At 37.9% G+C, this 15,379-nt stretch overlaps 1 protein-coding gene across 1 annotated transcript; it reads left to right on the top strand.

The window, feature by feature from the left end:
• The first annotated feature begins 11,185 nt into the window (after positions 1-11,185).
• Positions 11,186-14,780, top strand: LOC112177663 (probable glycosyltransferase STELLO2). The gene is made up of 3 exons (XM_024315931.2): positions 11,186-13,060; positions 13,842-13,968; positions 14,055-14,780. Exons 1-3 carry the CDS (start codon positions 11,364-11,366, stop codon positions 14,526-14,528), a joined length of 2,298 nt encoding a protein of 765 aa, XP_024171699.1. The 5' UTR covers positions 11,186-11,363; the 3' UTR covers positions 14,529-14,780.
• The last annotated feature ends 599 nt before the right edge of the window (positions 14,781-15,379 follow it).

The raw sequence follows: 15,379 nt of genomic DNA on the forward strand, positions 1-15,379 counted from the left end.
CAGAAGTACAGAACCATCAGTTCAGAAAAAATATAAGAATTTCTCCCATAAAAAGAAAATTACCAACTTAATATACATAGTAAATTAAGTTTGGAAGGGACCATTATCACACTCTTTAAGCAATTAAGCCTAAACTCTATATTTCAAAAAAAAAAAAAAAAAAAAAAAGACCTAGCCTCTAATAAAAGTGGAAATAAAATTTCATTCCCGACTTAATTTCCACTCAAACAAATTAACAAGAGCCTAGAATCCAAATCAAATTATATGAATCCATACTAATAAGGTAGGGAAAAAAAAAAAAAAACAAAGACCAAAGAAAAAAAGAAAGAAAAAAAAAAAAAAAAAAATAGAAACACTACTTTCCTTATCAATTAAGGATTTTTTTCATCTTTCCTAATTGGGTTTGGATTTGAAGCCCAAAGGTTTCCCAACGGTCAGAAACTTCAACCCCTTGGAGAACAAGGAAACACAAAACGTCGCCGTGTATATATATATATGATCCAATAGTAGGGGCATTTCTTCTCCACGACTCCACCATTCCAAATCAGAAAGCCCCGGTTAACATTCAGAGATCGTTTCTTGATTTCCACTCACTCTCTCTCTCTCTCTCTCTAAAAAATATGGCCGGAATCAAAACAAGAAGCATTAATAAATCAACGTCTCCGCCGTCGTCTTTGCCTGTTCTTCTACTGTTGGCATTAATCATCATTCTGGGTATGATCTCATCTTCATCAATGTCGCCCCAGTCGATGCCTCCGAGAGCAAGCCGGAAATGGCGATTATTGACGTGTGTGGGTTGGCCGCCGGTAGCCGTGATGCTTATTTTGGCCGCTCTCCACGGCCACAGATTGAAAAGCATTCTTGGGTCGTCGGAATATCTCAAGACTGCAGTGCGGCCATGGCTTTTGCTTGCTCTGTTCGTGGGATTATTTTGGACCCAGAATTATCAATGCGCAATTCGTAATACCTTTTGGTGGTGGCTTTAACCTCAATTTTTTTGGGCATTCGATCGTTTTTGTGCAAATTTAGATTATTCTGGGTTAGGTTTCCTCAAATACTAATTCATCCGCTAATTAAGGACAGTTCTTCAATTGTTATTTCAAAAAAAAAAAGGGACAGTTCTTCAGGCCACAGAGCTCCGGCGGGGCCTCCGATCGACCGATTTTAAAATATCTATAAAAAAAAAAGAAAAAAGGGACAGATCTTCAGGTCACCAAGCTCCGGCGGGGCCTCCGATCGTCCGATTTTAAAATATCTAAAAACTTATATGTTATATATATATATTAACATTCTAAGCGCTCAACAAAGTAAGCGTGTAGTCTAGTGGCAAGCGTTTTTCCCTTGGTCTGGACGACCCAGGTTCGATTCACCTTGGCCCTGTTTTTGTATTTTTAGGCCCTTTTTTGGTTTCTATTTGGTATTTTTGGCTCAATAATTCCTTTTTTGTTTTCTGAGACACATACTTTTTTTAATCTATAAACACAACAAAAAATAAGAGAGCCAAATAATATTTTTTATTTCATGCGTTTTTTTATTTTCTAATTATTGTTTTCAATCTTACAATAAAATTTATATGTAGTTATTTGAAGAAAAAATTCATGTAAAAATTAGTTGCTATGGGGTATCGAGTTCACTAATTTTGACACAGAAAGATGCTGTATCGAGTCTAAAATGCAATGTCCCTACACAGTTATATCTTGGTGCCAAACACCCCAAACTATATTATGACTACTAGACTTGGTTAGTTTTTTATGATGGCGAAAATATGGCCCTTATGAAAGATTAAAAGATGGGTTTGGGTCAATTTTCTGTTTAATCCTTGGCGCCATTCCTACGGATAACGGTAGACTAGGGATAATCAAGGGAGATGCAAGGTTTTGGACTTCAAAAGGAACTAGTATTGGGAACAGATGTTACAGTCCACATTGAGACTAAGGGGAAAGAAAAGTGGAGCAGGTAGTTCAGATTCCAATTGTATCGATAATGTTACACAAGAAATATTGGTAATGTTACACAAGAAACAACCATTTTCATTTTCTTCTAGTATACATTTACTTGCTTATTCCAAGATACATGACATGAGATTAATGCTTATCTTCCAGCAAAAGAAAGAAAAAAAGCAGAAGATAAAATTAAAAATCTTTGTTTAGCCAAAACAATGCAAGTTCTATTCACTTATAAGTATAAATTCACCATTTTGTCTAAGGTGATGTACTTCTGCTGGATGATGCTGCCTCATGCCCTCAGCTCCTCCTTAGTGTTCAGCTCTGGGTTAATAAACAACTCAGCAACTAAGGGCGATGGGTTAGATAACCAATTGCTCATATCTCATGATTGGATTTACATCTCCACTGTTTAGATTTCAATCCTTTTATTGGGTTTGCATGGTCTGGGTTTTGGATATATATATATATATATATATATATATATATAATATATATATATATATATATATATAGAGAGAGAGAGAGAGGACGTCCTTAAACTCTTAAAGTGAGGATGTTTTTATTTTTAGGGTGTATTTTAATAATCATAACCACTCATTCTTTAGTTACCTACACACATATGAATCCTACAAAAAATTTGCCAAATCGAAAAACATTTAACCATTTGATGAGCACAATGTTCGTTTTAATTTTATCGAACGGACTACATTTGTTTACACAATTTTGAATGACTAAATGGTTATGGATTTGGTTGATTTTTTGTAGGCACACTTCTTGCATAGGAATCTAAAGGATCAATGGTTAGAATCATTGAATTATGCCATATACCAGTGTAAAATAGTAAAAATCCTCAAATTCTTAAAGTAAAAACGTCCTCTCTAGAACGAGCCTATATATACTAGCATGACCCACTCACTATGTGTGTGGAGAGAAGTTAAAGGTAATGGAAAAACTTCATGTACAACCACCACATTTTCTGCTTTTTTAATTTTTTTTTTCTATTTTACAATTTACCATATTATCCTTATTGATTAATTATATTTTATAGTTTTTTAATATATAAAGGTTAAATTGGTAAAAAAATTTAGTTTTAGAGAGCAAGCTCTTTTCTCTTAATAATAGTGTGTGTGTATATATATATATAATGGGTTCTTTGGCTTAATGGTTATTTCTTGTTTTTTTTTTTTTTTTTTGCATGGGTAAAATCAGATTTAAAACGAAAACTGAAGAATGACCAAATACTAAAGGGAAATGAAATTCACACTCCTCATTTTACAATTCACATTCTATGTTTCCCTTTTTAATATCTTAACATCATATATGTTATAATTCACACTATAAAAAGACAAAATTTAATATTTTTCTTTTTTGAAGGCAAAAGAACTGAGCTTTATTAGATTAAGTAGGAGTGGGAGTCTCCTTTTGAATTAAATCCCGAATACAATATGGGGTTGAGTTGTACCAAACCCGACATTGCTCAGACTCAAAGGCTAAGCTAGCTAATCTATGAGCTATCCTGTTACACGTACGGGGAGCATAGCAAATTTGCACTTGCTGCAAACTCTTCAATGTCCTCTGAATATCATCAATAAGGGAACCATACCCCATACGTAATGAAGAGCAGCTATGAATATCATTAACAGCGACCTGACAGTCAGTTTCAATTACCACAGATCGAAAATGATGCTGTTTAAGAAACTCTAGCCTAGCTTTTATTGCCAATAGTTCGACATGAAATGCAGAACTAACATGGAGAGAGACAGATTGAAAAGCTGCAGCAACCTGTCCACTGGATGTTCGGAGAAGTCCTCCAAGACCCCCTTTAGTCATTTGGGGTACAAAAACCCCATCAATATTGAGTTTAAACTTTGTAGAGCTGGCAGGCTTCCAAGTCTGTATAGTAGGCAATCTCGATGCAGATGTAGTGATTCTAGACTTTTGGAATTCATCAAGCCATGAGAAACACTTGAACATGATGTCAGTAGCACTACCAGAAGTGTCGTCCCACAACTTTGTGTTCCGATTAGTCCATAGACCCCAAATCAACATGAGTAACTTCTCAAAATTCTCCATTTTAAGCTTCAATGCTTGCTCTAACATCCACTCCTTAAAATGAATTTGAGGGAGGAGAGAGATTTGGAGTTGCAAGGGAGGTTGGGATAGTAGAGACTGTGCAAGAGGACACTTACAGAAGAGATGAGCTGTATCCTCAATCAAGTAGCTGCATAAAAGGCATCGAAGCTCCCCTTCATACCCTTTAGTTGAAAGTCTCTCTCTTGTAGGTAATAAGTTGCAGCAAGCCCTCCAAGCAAAAATTCAGACTTTTCCAGGGACTTGAGCTTTCCATAATTTCCTCCACAGTTCCTTGTAGGGATCACCATTGGAAGTGGACACCAGAACATTCTGTAGAACTTGACTGCGTGTAATCCAATAAGCACTCTTGACTGTGAAGCTACCCCTTCTTTCTAAGTGCCAGTACATCATATCTGAGGCAGGTTGGATACTAAGGGGATACAAAGCACTTTTACTGCCACATTTGGGTGAAACTTAGTATGAATGACATCCGAGATCCATTATCTTGTATGTGAGTCGATGAGATCTGCAACAATTTCAATGGGGGACTCTGCCGGCCTCTAAACAAGGTACTGTGGGTAGGTTGGTATCCAACTATCATTCCAAACATTTACTTGCATACCATCTCCAATTCTCCATTTGGTTCCAACCTTCAAAACAGGTCTACCGGCTAGAATACTACGCCAAGAAAAGGAGGGTGCCTCACCAAGTTCAGCCTGCCAGAACTCACAATGCGGAAAATATCTAGCTTTATAAAGTCTAGCAATAAGGGAATTAGGATTGGTAACAAGCCTCCATCCTTGCTTAGCCAACATAGCCAGATTATAAGCATATATATTCTTAAAACCCATACCCCCTTCATGCTTTGTTAGACAGAGCCTCTCCCAACTTCTCCAATGAATCTTCCTTTTATCATTCGTGTCACCCCAGAAGAACGAGGCACATAGCTTGTGCACATCATCACATAAAGTCTTTGGAAGCAAGTAACAATTCATTGCATATAATGGCATCGTTTGAGCAACAGCCTTGATCAAAATTTCTTTTCCTGCACAACTTAATATTTTTGCCTTCCAATTGTCCAACTTGTTAGAGTGCTTCTCCTTGATGTATTGGAAAATCTGAGTTTTTGATTTTCCAACCCTCATAGGAAGTCCCAAATATCGATCATGATCTGCTACACATTCAACCTCTAAAATTGTAGCTAATTCATTCTGAACGTTTATATGAATATTGCGACTAAAGACCACACTACTCTTCTGAAAATTAACCTTCTGACCAGAGGCATTCTCATAAGTGTTCAATATTTGTCTGTAAGTGATACATTCAGCAACAGTAGTCGCTCCAAATAATAGACTATCATCTGCAAAAAATAAATGATGCAGAATTGGAGCCTGTGGACATATCTTTAAACCATGAATGGCCCCAGAGTCCACAGCCTGTGAGATTAAGGCTGACAAACCCTCAACACATAATATGAATAAATAAGGTGATAATGGATCCCCCTGTCTGATGCCTCTAGTAGGGTAGATATGTTCAGATGGTTCTCCCTGTACAAGAATGCTGTAACTGACAGAAGTAACACAACTCATAACCATTTTAATCCACTTGGAGGAGAAACCAAGCTTTACTAACATGGAATGTAAAAAAGGCCATTCTAGCCGATCATAAGCTTTACTAATATCCAGCTTGAGGGAAAAGAAACCCTCCTCTTGTGATCTCAGCTTGTGCATAAAATGCGCAGCCTCTGTAGCAACCAAAGTGTTATCAGAAATCAGTCTCCCTGGGACATAAGCACTTTGCAGGGGAGAGATGATATCTGGAAGCCATTTTTTCAATCTATTCGCAACAACTTTTGAACTGATTCTGTATATAACATTACATAGTGCTATAGGTCGAAAATGTGAGGCAAGAGTAGGAGATTTGATCTTAGGAATGAGGCAGATATAAGTGTAGTTCGACTTTTTCCAAATTTTCCCATTTTCCATGAAATTACGAATAGCAGTACAAACATCAAAACCAACAATATGCCAATATTTTTGATAGAAGAAAGGAGACATACCATCTGGCCCGAGACTCTTGGATGGATGCATTTGAAACAAAGCAGCCCTGATCTCGTCATCTGAGTAGGGTAAATTTAGATCATCATTCATCATGGCAGTGACTTTCATTGGAGTTGCTATGAATATTTTAGAAATGGCATCATCATCAACTCCCTCAGAAGTGAATGTCATGTTGTAAAAATCCAACAGAAGCTTCTTTACTTCTGCAGGATCATCAGTCCACTCACCCAACTCATTTTTTAGCCCCCGAATGGAGTTTCTACTCTTTCTATTGGATGCCTTACAGTGAAAGTAAGTAGAGTTTAGATCACCATCCTTTAACCAAATATCTCAAGATCTTTGCCTCCAGTATTTTTCTTGTTGTGCTAACAATTGACTCTAACAACATGTAGCACACGTTGTTCTTCATACTGCCAAGGAAAGTAGGGTTGGCGCATAAGATCATGCAATTTTTCTTGGACTTGTATGAGCTCAGTTTTCTGCTTCTGAAATTCTGGGCCATGCCATTGCATAAGATGTTGGCCGGTCAGGTGTATTTTGGATCCAAGTTGTTGCAACATATTTCCAGTTAAAGGAGTAGCCCATTGCTTCTTGATAATTTCATTACACTGCTCATTACCATGCCAAATCTCTTCAAACCGAAACCTCTTGTGAGTTTTACGTAATAGTGTACGTTCAACCCTAACTTCAATGAGTAGAGGATTATGACCCGAATCAGATGGAGGCAAGGTGATTGTTCTGCTTGAAGGAAAAGTTTGCTGCCAAGATAGCGACTGGAAGCAGCGGTCCAACCGTTCCTTTGTGTATTTGTTGAACCAAGTAAAACGACCACCATAGAATCTCATGTCCCTTAAACCTGCAGCATCCATTGTAGACTTGAACAGTGCCATTGGCGCAAAAGCCCTAGGAGGTCCACCAGATTTGTCAGGCTTTGTCATTAACTCATTGAAGTCCCCTGCCATCAACCATGGAAGAAAACAAGCTTCTGCTACCAAGGATTCAATCAAAACCCAAGTCTTATGACGCTCTTCCCTTGCAGCAAACCCATAAAGGCCGGTAAAGCGCCAAACTTCATTTGTGCCTACCTCTTGTACTTCAGCATCAATATGGTGCGAAGACCGAGTTTGAGGATCGACATAGAGTTCAGAACTCCAAATCAGAGCCAGGCCTTGAGATCCCTGTTCCTTTGGGAAGCAAATGTTGTCTGCAAAACCCAGACGAGATGTGAGAGAATTGATCAATTGTGGAGTGGCTAGGGTTTCAGCTAAGAAGATAAGGTAAGTCCTCTTAGCATGGACTAAATCCATCAACGCACGTTGGCTTTCGAGGTTAACAATACCCCTGCAGTTCCATACAAGGATCTTTCCTTGCAGCATGGTGGCCGGACGAGGACGTGACGGCCTTAGAGGCGACGCAACAGGGTGCGGCGTATTATAGGAAAGCAAAAGTCAAAACTTTAGTCTCTTTTTCTTCTCAAGTTCCAACAGATTCCCTATTTTACAGCAATCTCTAAAACCTCCATAATTCTTTCTTAAAATTTTAGATATTGTTGTAAAATTTAGGGAATTTGGTTTTATCTTTCTTCACTATCCCTAAAATGAAGATAGTTATAGGGAATCTGTTGGAGCAAAAGAAACTCATTTTTCCCTAAAATAGAGAAAAATCAAAATATAAGGAAGCTGTTGGAGTTGTTCAAATCACTAAAATAAGGAGTGTGAATTTCACTCCCCCTACTAAATTTTTGAACAGAAATATAGAACCATTATTTCAGAAAAAATATAAGAATTTCTCCCATAAAAAGAAAATTACCAACTTAATATACAGAGTAAATTAAGTTTGGAAGGGACCATTATCACACTCTTTAAGCAATTAAGCCTAAATTCTATATTTCAAAAAAAAAAAACCTAGACTCTAAGAAAAGTGGAAATGAAATTTCATTCCCGACTTAATTTCCACTCAATCAAATTAACAAGAGCCTAGAATCCAAATCAAATAATTTGATATCCATAATAAATAAATAAATAACAAAAGACCAAAGAAAAAATAGAAACAGTACTTTCCTTATCAATTAAGGATTTTTTTCGTCTTTCCTAATTGGGTTTGGATTTGAAGCCCAAAGGTTCCCCAACGGTCGGAAACTGCAACCCCTTGGAGAAGTAGGAAACACAAAACGTCGCCGTATATATATATATATATATATATATATATATATATAGATATATATGATCCAATAGTAGGGGCATTTCTTCTCCACCATTCCAAATCAGAAAGCCCCGGTTAACATTCAGAGATCGTTTCTTGATTTCCACTCTCTCTCTCTCTCTCTCTCTCTCACAAATATGGCCGGAATCAAAACAAGAAGCATTAATAAATCAATGTCTCCGCCGTCGTCTTTGCCTGTTCTTCTACTGTTGGCATTAATCATCATTCTGGGTATGATCTCGTCTTCATCAATGTCGCCCCAGTCGATGCCTCCGAGATCAAGCCGGAAATGGCGATTATTGACGTGTGTGGGTTGGCCGCCGGTAGCCGTGATACTTATTTTGGCCGCTCTCCATGGCCACAAATTGAAAAGCATTCTTGGGTCGTCGGAATATCTCAAGACTGCAGTGCGGCCATGGCTTTTGCTTGCTCTGTTCGTGGGATTATTTTGGACCCAGAATTATCAATGCGCAATTCGTAATACCTTTTGGTGGTGGCTTTAACCTCAATTTTTTTGGGCATTCGATCGTTTTTGTGCAAATTTAGATTATTCTGGGTTAGGTTTCCTCAAATACTAATTCATCCACTAATTTAGGACAGTTGTTCAACAATCACTGTTCTTCAATTGTTATTCCAAAAAGAAAAAGAAAAAAAAAGGACAGTTCTTCAGGCCACCAAGCTCCGGCGGGGCCTCCGATCGTCCGATTTAAAAATATCTAAAAACTTATATGTTATATATATAGATTGACATTCTTAGCGCTGACCATACTAAGCGTGCAGTATTGGCAAGCTTTTTTGCCTTGGTCTGGACGACCCAGGTTCGATTCACCTTGGCCCTGATTTTGTATTTTTAGGCCCTTTTTTGGTTTCTATTTGGTATTTTTGGCTCCTTTAATACATTATTATTCCATTTTTGTTTTCTGAGACACATACTTTTTTAAATCTATAAACACAACAAAAAATAAGTGACCCAAATAATATTTTTATTTCATGCGTTTTTTTTATTTTCTAATTATTATTTTCTATCTTACAATAAAATTTATATGTAGTTATTTGAAGATAAAATTCATGTAAAAATTAGTTGCTAATGTCCTATGTCACTTTCCAATTGTTTCGCCCAGGCCTTCAAAATGTCAAGGCCGGCCCTACTAATCCCTTTAACATTACTGCTCCGGTTTCTATAGTTATATGGCCTATACCTTCAATTATATTGTTGGCAGCTCCACTAAGAAAACTAGAAAAGCCTTGGCCATTTCCTATGTCTAGTGACTCAATCATCATAGACCTCGAGACCAATATTGTTTTTGTACCGGATTTAATCACTCAATTAGAACGATGCATCATTTTTATAGTGGTAAAATTATAGCTAGAGAACCCACCACTTTGTGGTCCATGGATTTTCTTAAGGTAATATTACGTTATGACATGAGACAGAAAAAGTGTTGCCAAAACCCTAGTCGTACTGGTACTCATCCCCTGCCCTTCACGCAAAGCTATCAGTGTAGACGACTACACCAATGCGCCCACCATCTCTTCGTTGTCCTCCTCCAACTCCAGTTGAGAATAAGGCAAGCCAACATTGGTCACAAAATCATATCTACAACAATGTCCAAACATTTTGTTGTACTTGAATTTAGCAAGGAACTGAACATCATCTTTCACCTAGAAACGCCTCTTGAACAGCAGAGGCTTGGCATAGTCGATCTCAATTCTAATACGCAAAATCCTAGATCGAAAAGCTGGCTTTGTCATACTCCTTATACTCTCCCTAAGTGCTACGAATAAGTCTCATATAAGGAAGAGTGTTGGAACATGTATAAAGTGGAACATGATAACCAACTGTTAAAATTAAAAGGGTTATTATCACAAATGGTACCTGAACTATACCTCAATCTTATCGATGGTACCTGAACTTCAATTTTGATCACAACTAGTACCCGAACTTTTCGATTTCATTTTAAATGGTACCTAGAGCCACCTCCGGTCACTATTCCGACTAAAACGGCATGGGAGGCGATCATAGTGATGATTTTTTATGATTTCGAGGGTTGCGATCATATATAGTGATGACTTTTTGGTAATAGACTTGCCTTGAACTTGTTTTTTTGTTTTTTGTTTTCTTAGATTTGGTTTTTTTGGCCGGAATAGTGACCGAAGGTGGCCTTAGGTACCATTTAAAATGAAATCGAAAAGTTCAGGTACTGGTTGTGATCAAAATTGAAGTTCAGGTACCATCGATAAAATAAATGATAAGTTCAGGTACCATTTGTGATAATAACCCAAATTAAAATATGAAAAATATTTAATTCTTTGTGTTGATTATTAAAAAAATGACTAGGGGACAATATTGTTTCAACATTTAGGCCAATAAATTAAATGTCATTCAGTTTAGTAATAAGACATCTCTCTTCACCAAAGTGATAGTAGAGAACAGTACTAGTTCAACTTCTCCCCATTGATGAGAAAACTTCATAACCATGTCATGAAAAAAATATTAGAAAAGCTTACAAAAAACAAAAAGTTTATTTTATTCATTTTATTTTATTTTTTGTAGATAATAATTTTTCTTCCTTATCCCATAGGATGTCAGTGAGATTTGAACCTATAACTTTCACGATGTTAATTAAGTTAGCTAACCAACAGTTCACAGCTCACTGATACAGAAAGCAAAAAGTATACTTTATCCTTCACAAAAAGAAATTCTTAACCGATTTTTATCGTTTTGTTGATCCGATATGGACACAAACCAATAAACCTTCATGCGAGTGTGAACTCTAAACTGTGATAAAATACTTTTACCACACAACTTCATGCAAGGTAGGGCTGCCTGTACTTGTAGGAGTGTCAGTAATTGTGGAATCTTCTATTTCTTGGCGGAGAGTCCCAACACACTCGGTACACTCGTACTCTCACTGTCGGTGGCTAACTGAAAAATGAAACTCAACAAAGAAATGAAACTCAACAAAGATTCGTTCTTTGGTAGCGTAAGAGTGTTAAGAGTGAAGAGTGAAGAGTGAAGAGAGTCCCAGGTAGGTTAGAGCTTTACACACACATATTCAGAGCAGTTTTGGATCCAAATCAAATGTTGGTCCAAGACCGCTCAATCTCAAAACCCACCTCCAAACCCCACCAACTCTTTCTCAACAATCACTTCCTTCAACCCAAAACCTTTGTCTTCCCCAAATGGCTCTCCTTCAACCTCTTCAAGATCGCCACCATTTCAGTCCTAGCCTTCACCATTGCCGCCCTCTTCTTCCTCTACACCAACAATGACTCCCCCACCACCTTCCTCTGTTTCAACTCCAAATCCCACTCCAAGATCCCCACACCCATTGAACTCCCCAGAATCAACTTCAACTCCATCCCACCCATTTCAGATAAGTCCTCCAACTTCGCTTCTTTCACCTCAGACAGATGGATTGTGGTCTCTGTTTCGGATCCTCCATCGGACTCGCTCCGGAAACTGGTCAGGATCAAGGGCTGGCAAGTCCTTGCAATAGGGAATTCGAAGACCCCATTGGATTGGAGCCTCAAGGGAGCTATATACTTGTCAATGGAGGACCAAGCTAAGCTGGAGTTTCGTGTTTTGGAGTATCTTCCTTATGAGTCTCATCTGAGGAAGAGTGTTGGGTACCTTTTCGCCATTCAACACGGGGCGAAAATGATATTCGATGCTGATGATCGTGGCGAAGTGGTTGATGGTGACCTTGGGAAGCACTTTGATTTGAAACTGTCAAAGGTAAGTGTAATGCAGGAGAGGATTTTGCAGTACAGTGATGAAAACCGCAATAGAACAGTTGTGAATCCATACATTCATTTCGGGCAGCGGTCAGTTTGGCCTAGAGGATTGCCTTTGGAGAATGTAGGTGAAATTGGGCATGAAGAGTTCTATGGTGAAGTGTTTGGAGGAATGCAGTACATTCAGCAGGGGATATCCAATGGCTTACCGGATGTGGATTCGGTTTTTTACCTCACTAGGAGGTCAGGGTCGGAAGCATTGGATATAAAGTTTGATGAGCATGCTCCAAAAGTTGCCTTACCACAAGGTATGATGGTGCCATTGAATTCTTTTAATACATTGTTTCATTTGAATGCATTTTGGGCTTTGATGCTTCCTGTTTCGGTTAGTACAATGGCTTCTGATGTATTGAGGGGTTATTGGGCACAAAGACTGTTGTGGGAAATTGGTGGTCATGTTGTTGTTTATCCTCCTACTGTACATAGATATGATAATGTTGAAGCATATCCATTTACAGAAGAGAAGGATTTTCATGTAAATGTGGGTCGATTGATCAAGTTTTTAGTTAGTTGGAGATCTGGTAAGGTCAAGTTGTTTGACAGAATCTTGGAATTGAGTTTTTTGATGGCGAAAGAAGGGTTTTGGACCGAGAAGGATGTGAGGTTCACTGCTGCTTGGCTTGAAGATCTGCTTGCTGTTGGCTACGTTCAGCCAAGGCTGAAGGCCATAAAACTGGATCAGCTGAGACCAACCACCATTGGTCATGCAGATAGGAAGGAATTTGTTCCTCAAAAACTACCTTCCGTGCATCTTGCAGTTAGGGAATCAGAAACAGTGAATTATGAGATTGGGAATCTAATTCGCTGGAGAAAGTTTTTTGGCAATGTTGTTGTGATCATGTTTGTCAGCGGGCCTGTGGAGCGAACTGCATTAGAGTGGAAATTACTTTATGGTAGGGTGTTCAAAACTGTGGTGATATTGTCCAACAGTGCTAAAGCAGATTTAGCTGTGGAGCAAGCCACACTGGACCAAGTATACAAGTAAGTTATTAGTGTTATGTCATGGTTCTTTGTTGTCTCCCACTAACTTCCACACATATTTTAGGTTAGAATAGTTTGTCTTGGTTTTTTTCTTGGTCTGTGCAATTGTGTGTTTATCTTGATCTGAGGATGAACGGCTGCATTTTGGGTCATCTTCTGCTGTCATTTGGTTATTTGACTGTTCTTCTATCTTGTTTCTTTTGGTCCATCAATTTAATATGCATTTGAATATGAAATTGAGATAAAATCAGAGTATAAATTTAAACAAAACTGCTTTGGTGGTGAACTAGTTCAGGTTGTTCTTCAGGAAGTGCTGCCAGGTTACTTGGTAAGAAGTGCTTGGATACTGAAGGAAATTTTGTATGATACTGAAGAGAGCTATATATAAAAGCTTTTTGATATTGCATTCACTAACAGCTCCTTTGCCATAACATTCCGATACAATTTACAATAAGCAAGATTTTTAAGAAAAATATCTTGTGTAGAAAATTTTGTTGGAGAGGTTTGAGCACCGAGTTAGATTTGTTCCCATATTATTTTCAGTATTTCTTATCGGTTGTTTTTTGTTTTTATTCATTTTGTTTATCAACTGGTGTCGAATAATGTTTCTTTTGAAATTTGTTGTAATTGGATGAACTACCAATTCAGGTTGTAAATATATGTGCTCTTCTTATATGGTAATTGTTGGCAAAATTTGAATCACTTGCTCGGCTCTGCTTCTCAGGGTTTTCTTAATGTATTTTCTGCTGTCCTTCCTTTAATATTCCCAAATGGCTTTCAGGTACCTCCCCAAAATATTTGATAGGTTTGCCGGTGCAGAAGGATTCTTGTTCCTCCGGGACAATACCATTCTCAACTACTGGAACTTACTACAAGCAGATAAAACTAAGCTGTGGATCACTGACAAGGTAATGCAACCCCCAAGTACAACACCTGGGCTTTTAAACAAGCAATAACTCTTACTCTCTCTTCTCTATCTCATTCTCACTCATAGGTGCCTCAGTCTTGGACTACATTCTCAATTGAAGGAGTAGGCTCAGAATGGTTTTCTAAACAAGCAGACATGGTAAAGAAAGTCGTCAGCACCATGCCAGTTCATTTACAGGTCAACTACAAGGAGAGTAGCACAAGTAAGCAGAGTCTCATGATCTGCAACTCTGAGGTGTTCTATATCCCTCGACAATTTGTCGGGGACTTTGTGGATCTTGTAGGTCTTGTTGGCAAGTTTGGCATCCATAATAAGGTAGCAATGCCCATGTTTTTCATGGCAATGGATTTGCCTTATAACTATGACTCTGTGCTCAATACAATGATTCATAAGCCAGAGGCATCACTGAGCAACTCTTCAAACATTTATTCTGCTCAAGTCCCAGCCGTCTACCCATGGACTGTTTCCAGTGAGTCAGATTTCATCGAACTCATAAGATCCATGGCAATCGGTGATCCACTTCTTATGGAGCTATTTTAAGGTACGTCGCAGTTGTAGAGATTGGTGCTGGCAGTGTAGGAAGATAGCAATACTGATTAGTCAACTTTGATGTTTACTTTTTGCTTTTCTTTTCTTCTTTCTTTTGGAATTGTAAATCTTTAATTTGGTCGCTTTGTAGCCTATTCAACTGTATGATTCATTCTTGATGTAAACTCATCCATGTATTTGATTTATGGATTTAACAAAGAATAAAATAACAAATGGGTAGCATTTTTAAAATGCCTCATAACTCATTACTGGTGTTAACTTCGGATTACCTCTGTCTTTCCCCATAGATTAGTTTGGGCTGTTGAAGCCGTTTTATTCATTATTTGGAGGTTCGTTTCTAACTTCTCATAACCGTAAACACACTTATTTGCTGATTTCAATGTGATTAGAAGAACTGATTGACTCCAACGCTGATTGTTGTACTGACATTCCATACAAATATCTGCAAGCAGTTGAATAGCTTGACTAAATCCATGTTCAAGATAATACAATAACCAAAGTTTCCTAGTGATTCAACATGCAAAGGGCTCCTTTGGTGAGGGGAAAATTTTACAACACAACACATTTCTTCTTCTCATAAATCTGGTGGTTTTTTGGTTGATTTTGACAAGTTGGGAAAGAATTGAAGCAGATTTTAATCCCAAAACAAAAGGGTGACTAGAAGGACTTGATGTTGGTGAGCTTATCATTTGCTGTTTATGCGTATATCTCCCAAAATTGTCTGTGCTACTTGGTAAAAGCTACAAACGTTCTGGTTTCTTTAGGAATGTTGTATATTTGAACCTTGATCGAGTATGTCTTTGTAATGGATAATAGAACGTTGTACATCCAAACCTTGAATA

This window comes from Rosa chinensis, chromosome 1 (assembly GCF_002994745.2).
Source record: "Rosa chinensis cultivar Old Blush chromosome 1, RchiOBHm-V2, whole genome shotgun sequence".
Lineage (NCBI taxonomy): Eukaryota > Viridiplantae > Streptophyta > Magnoliopsida > Rosales > Rosaceae > Rosa > Rosa chinensis.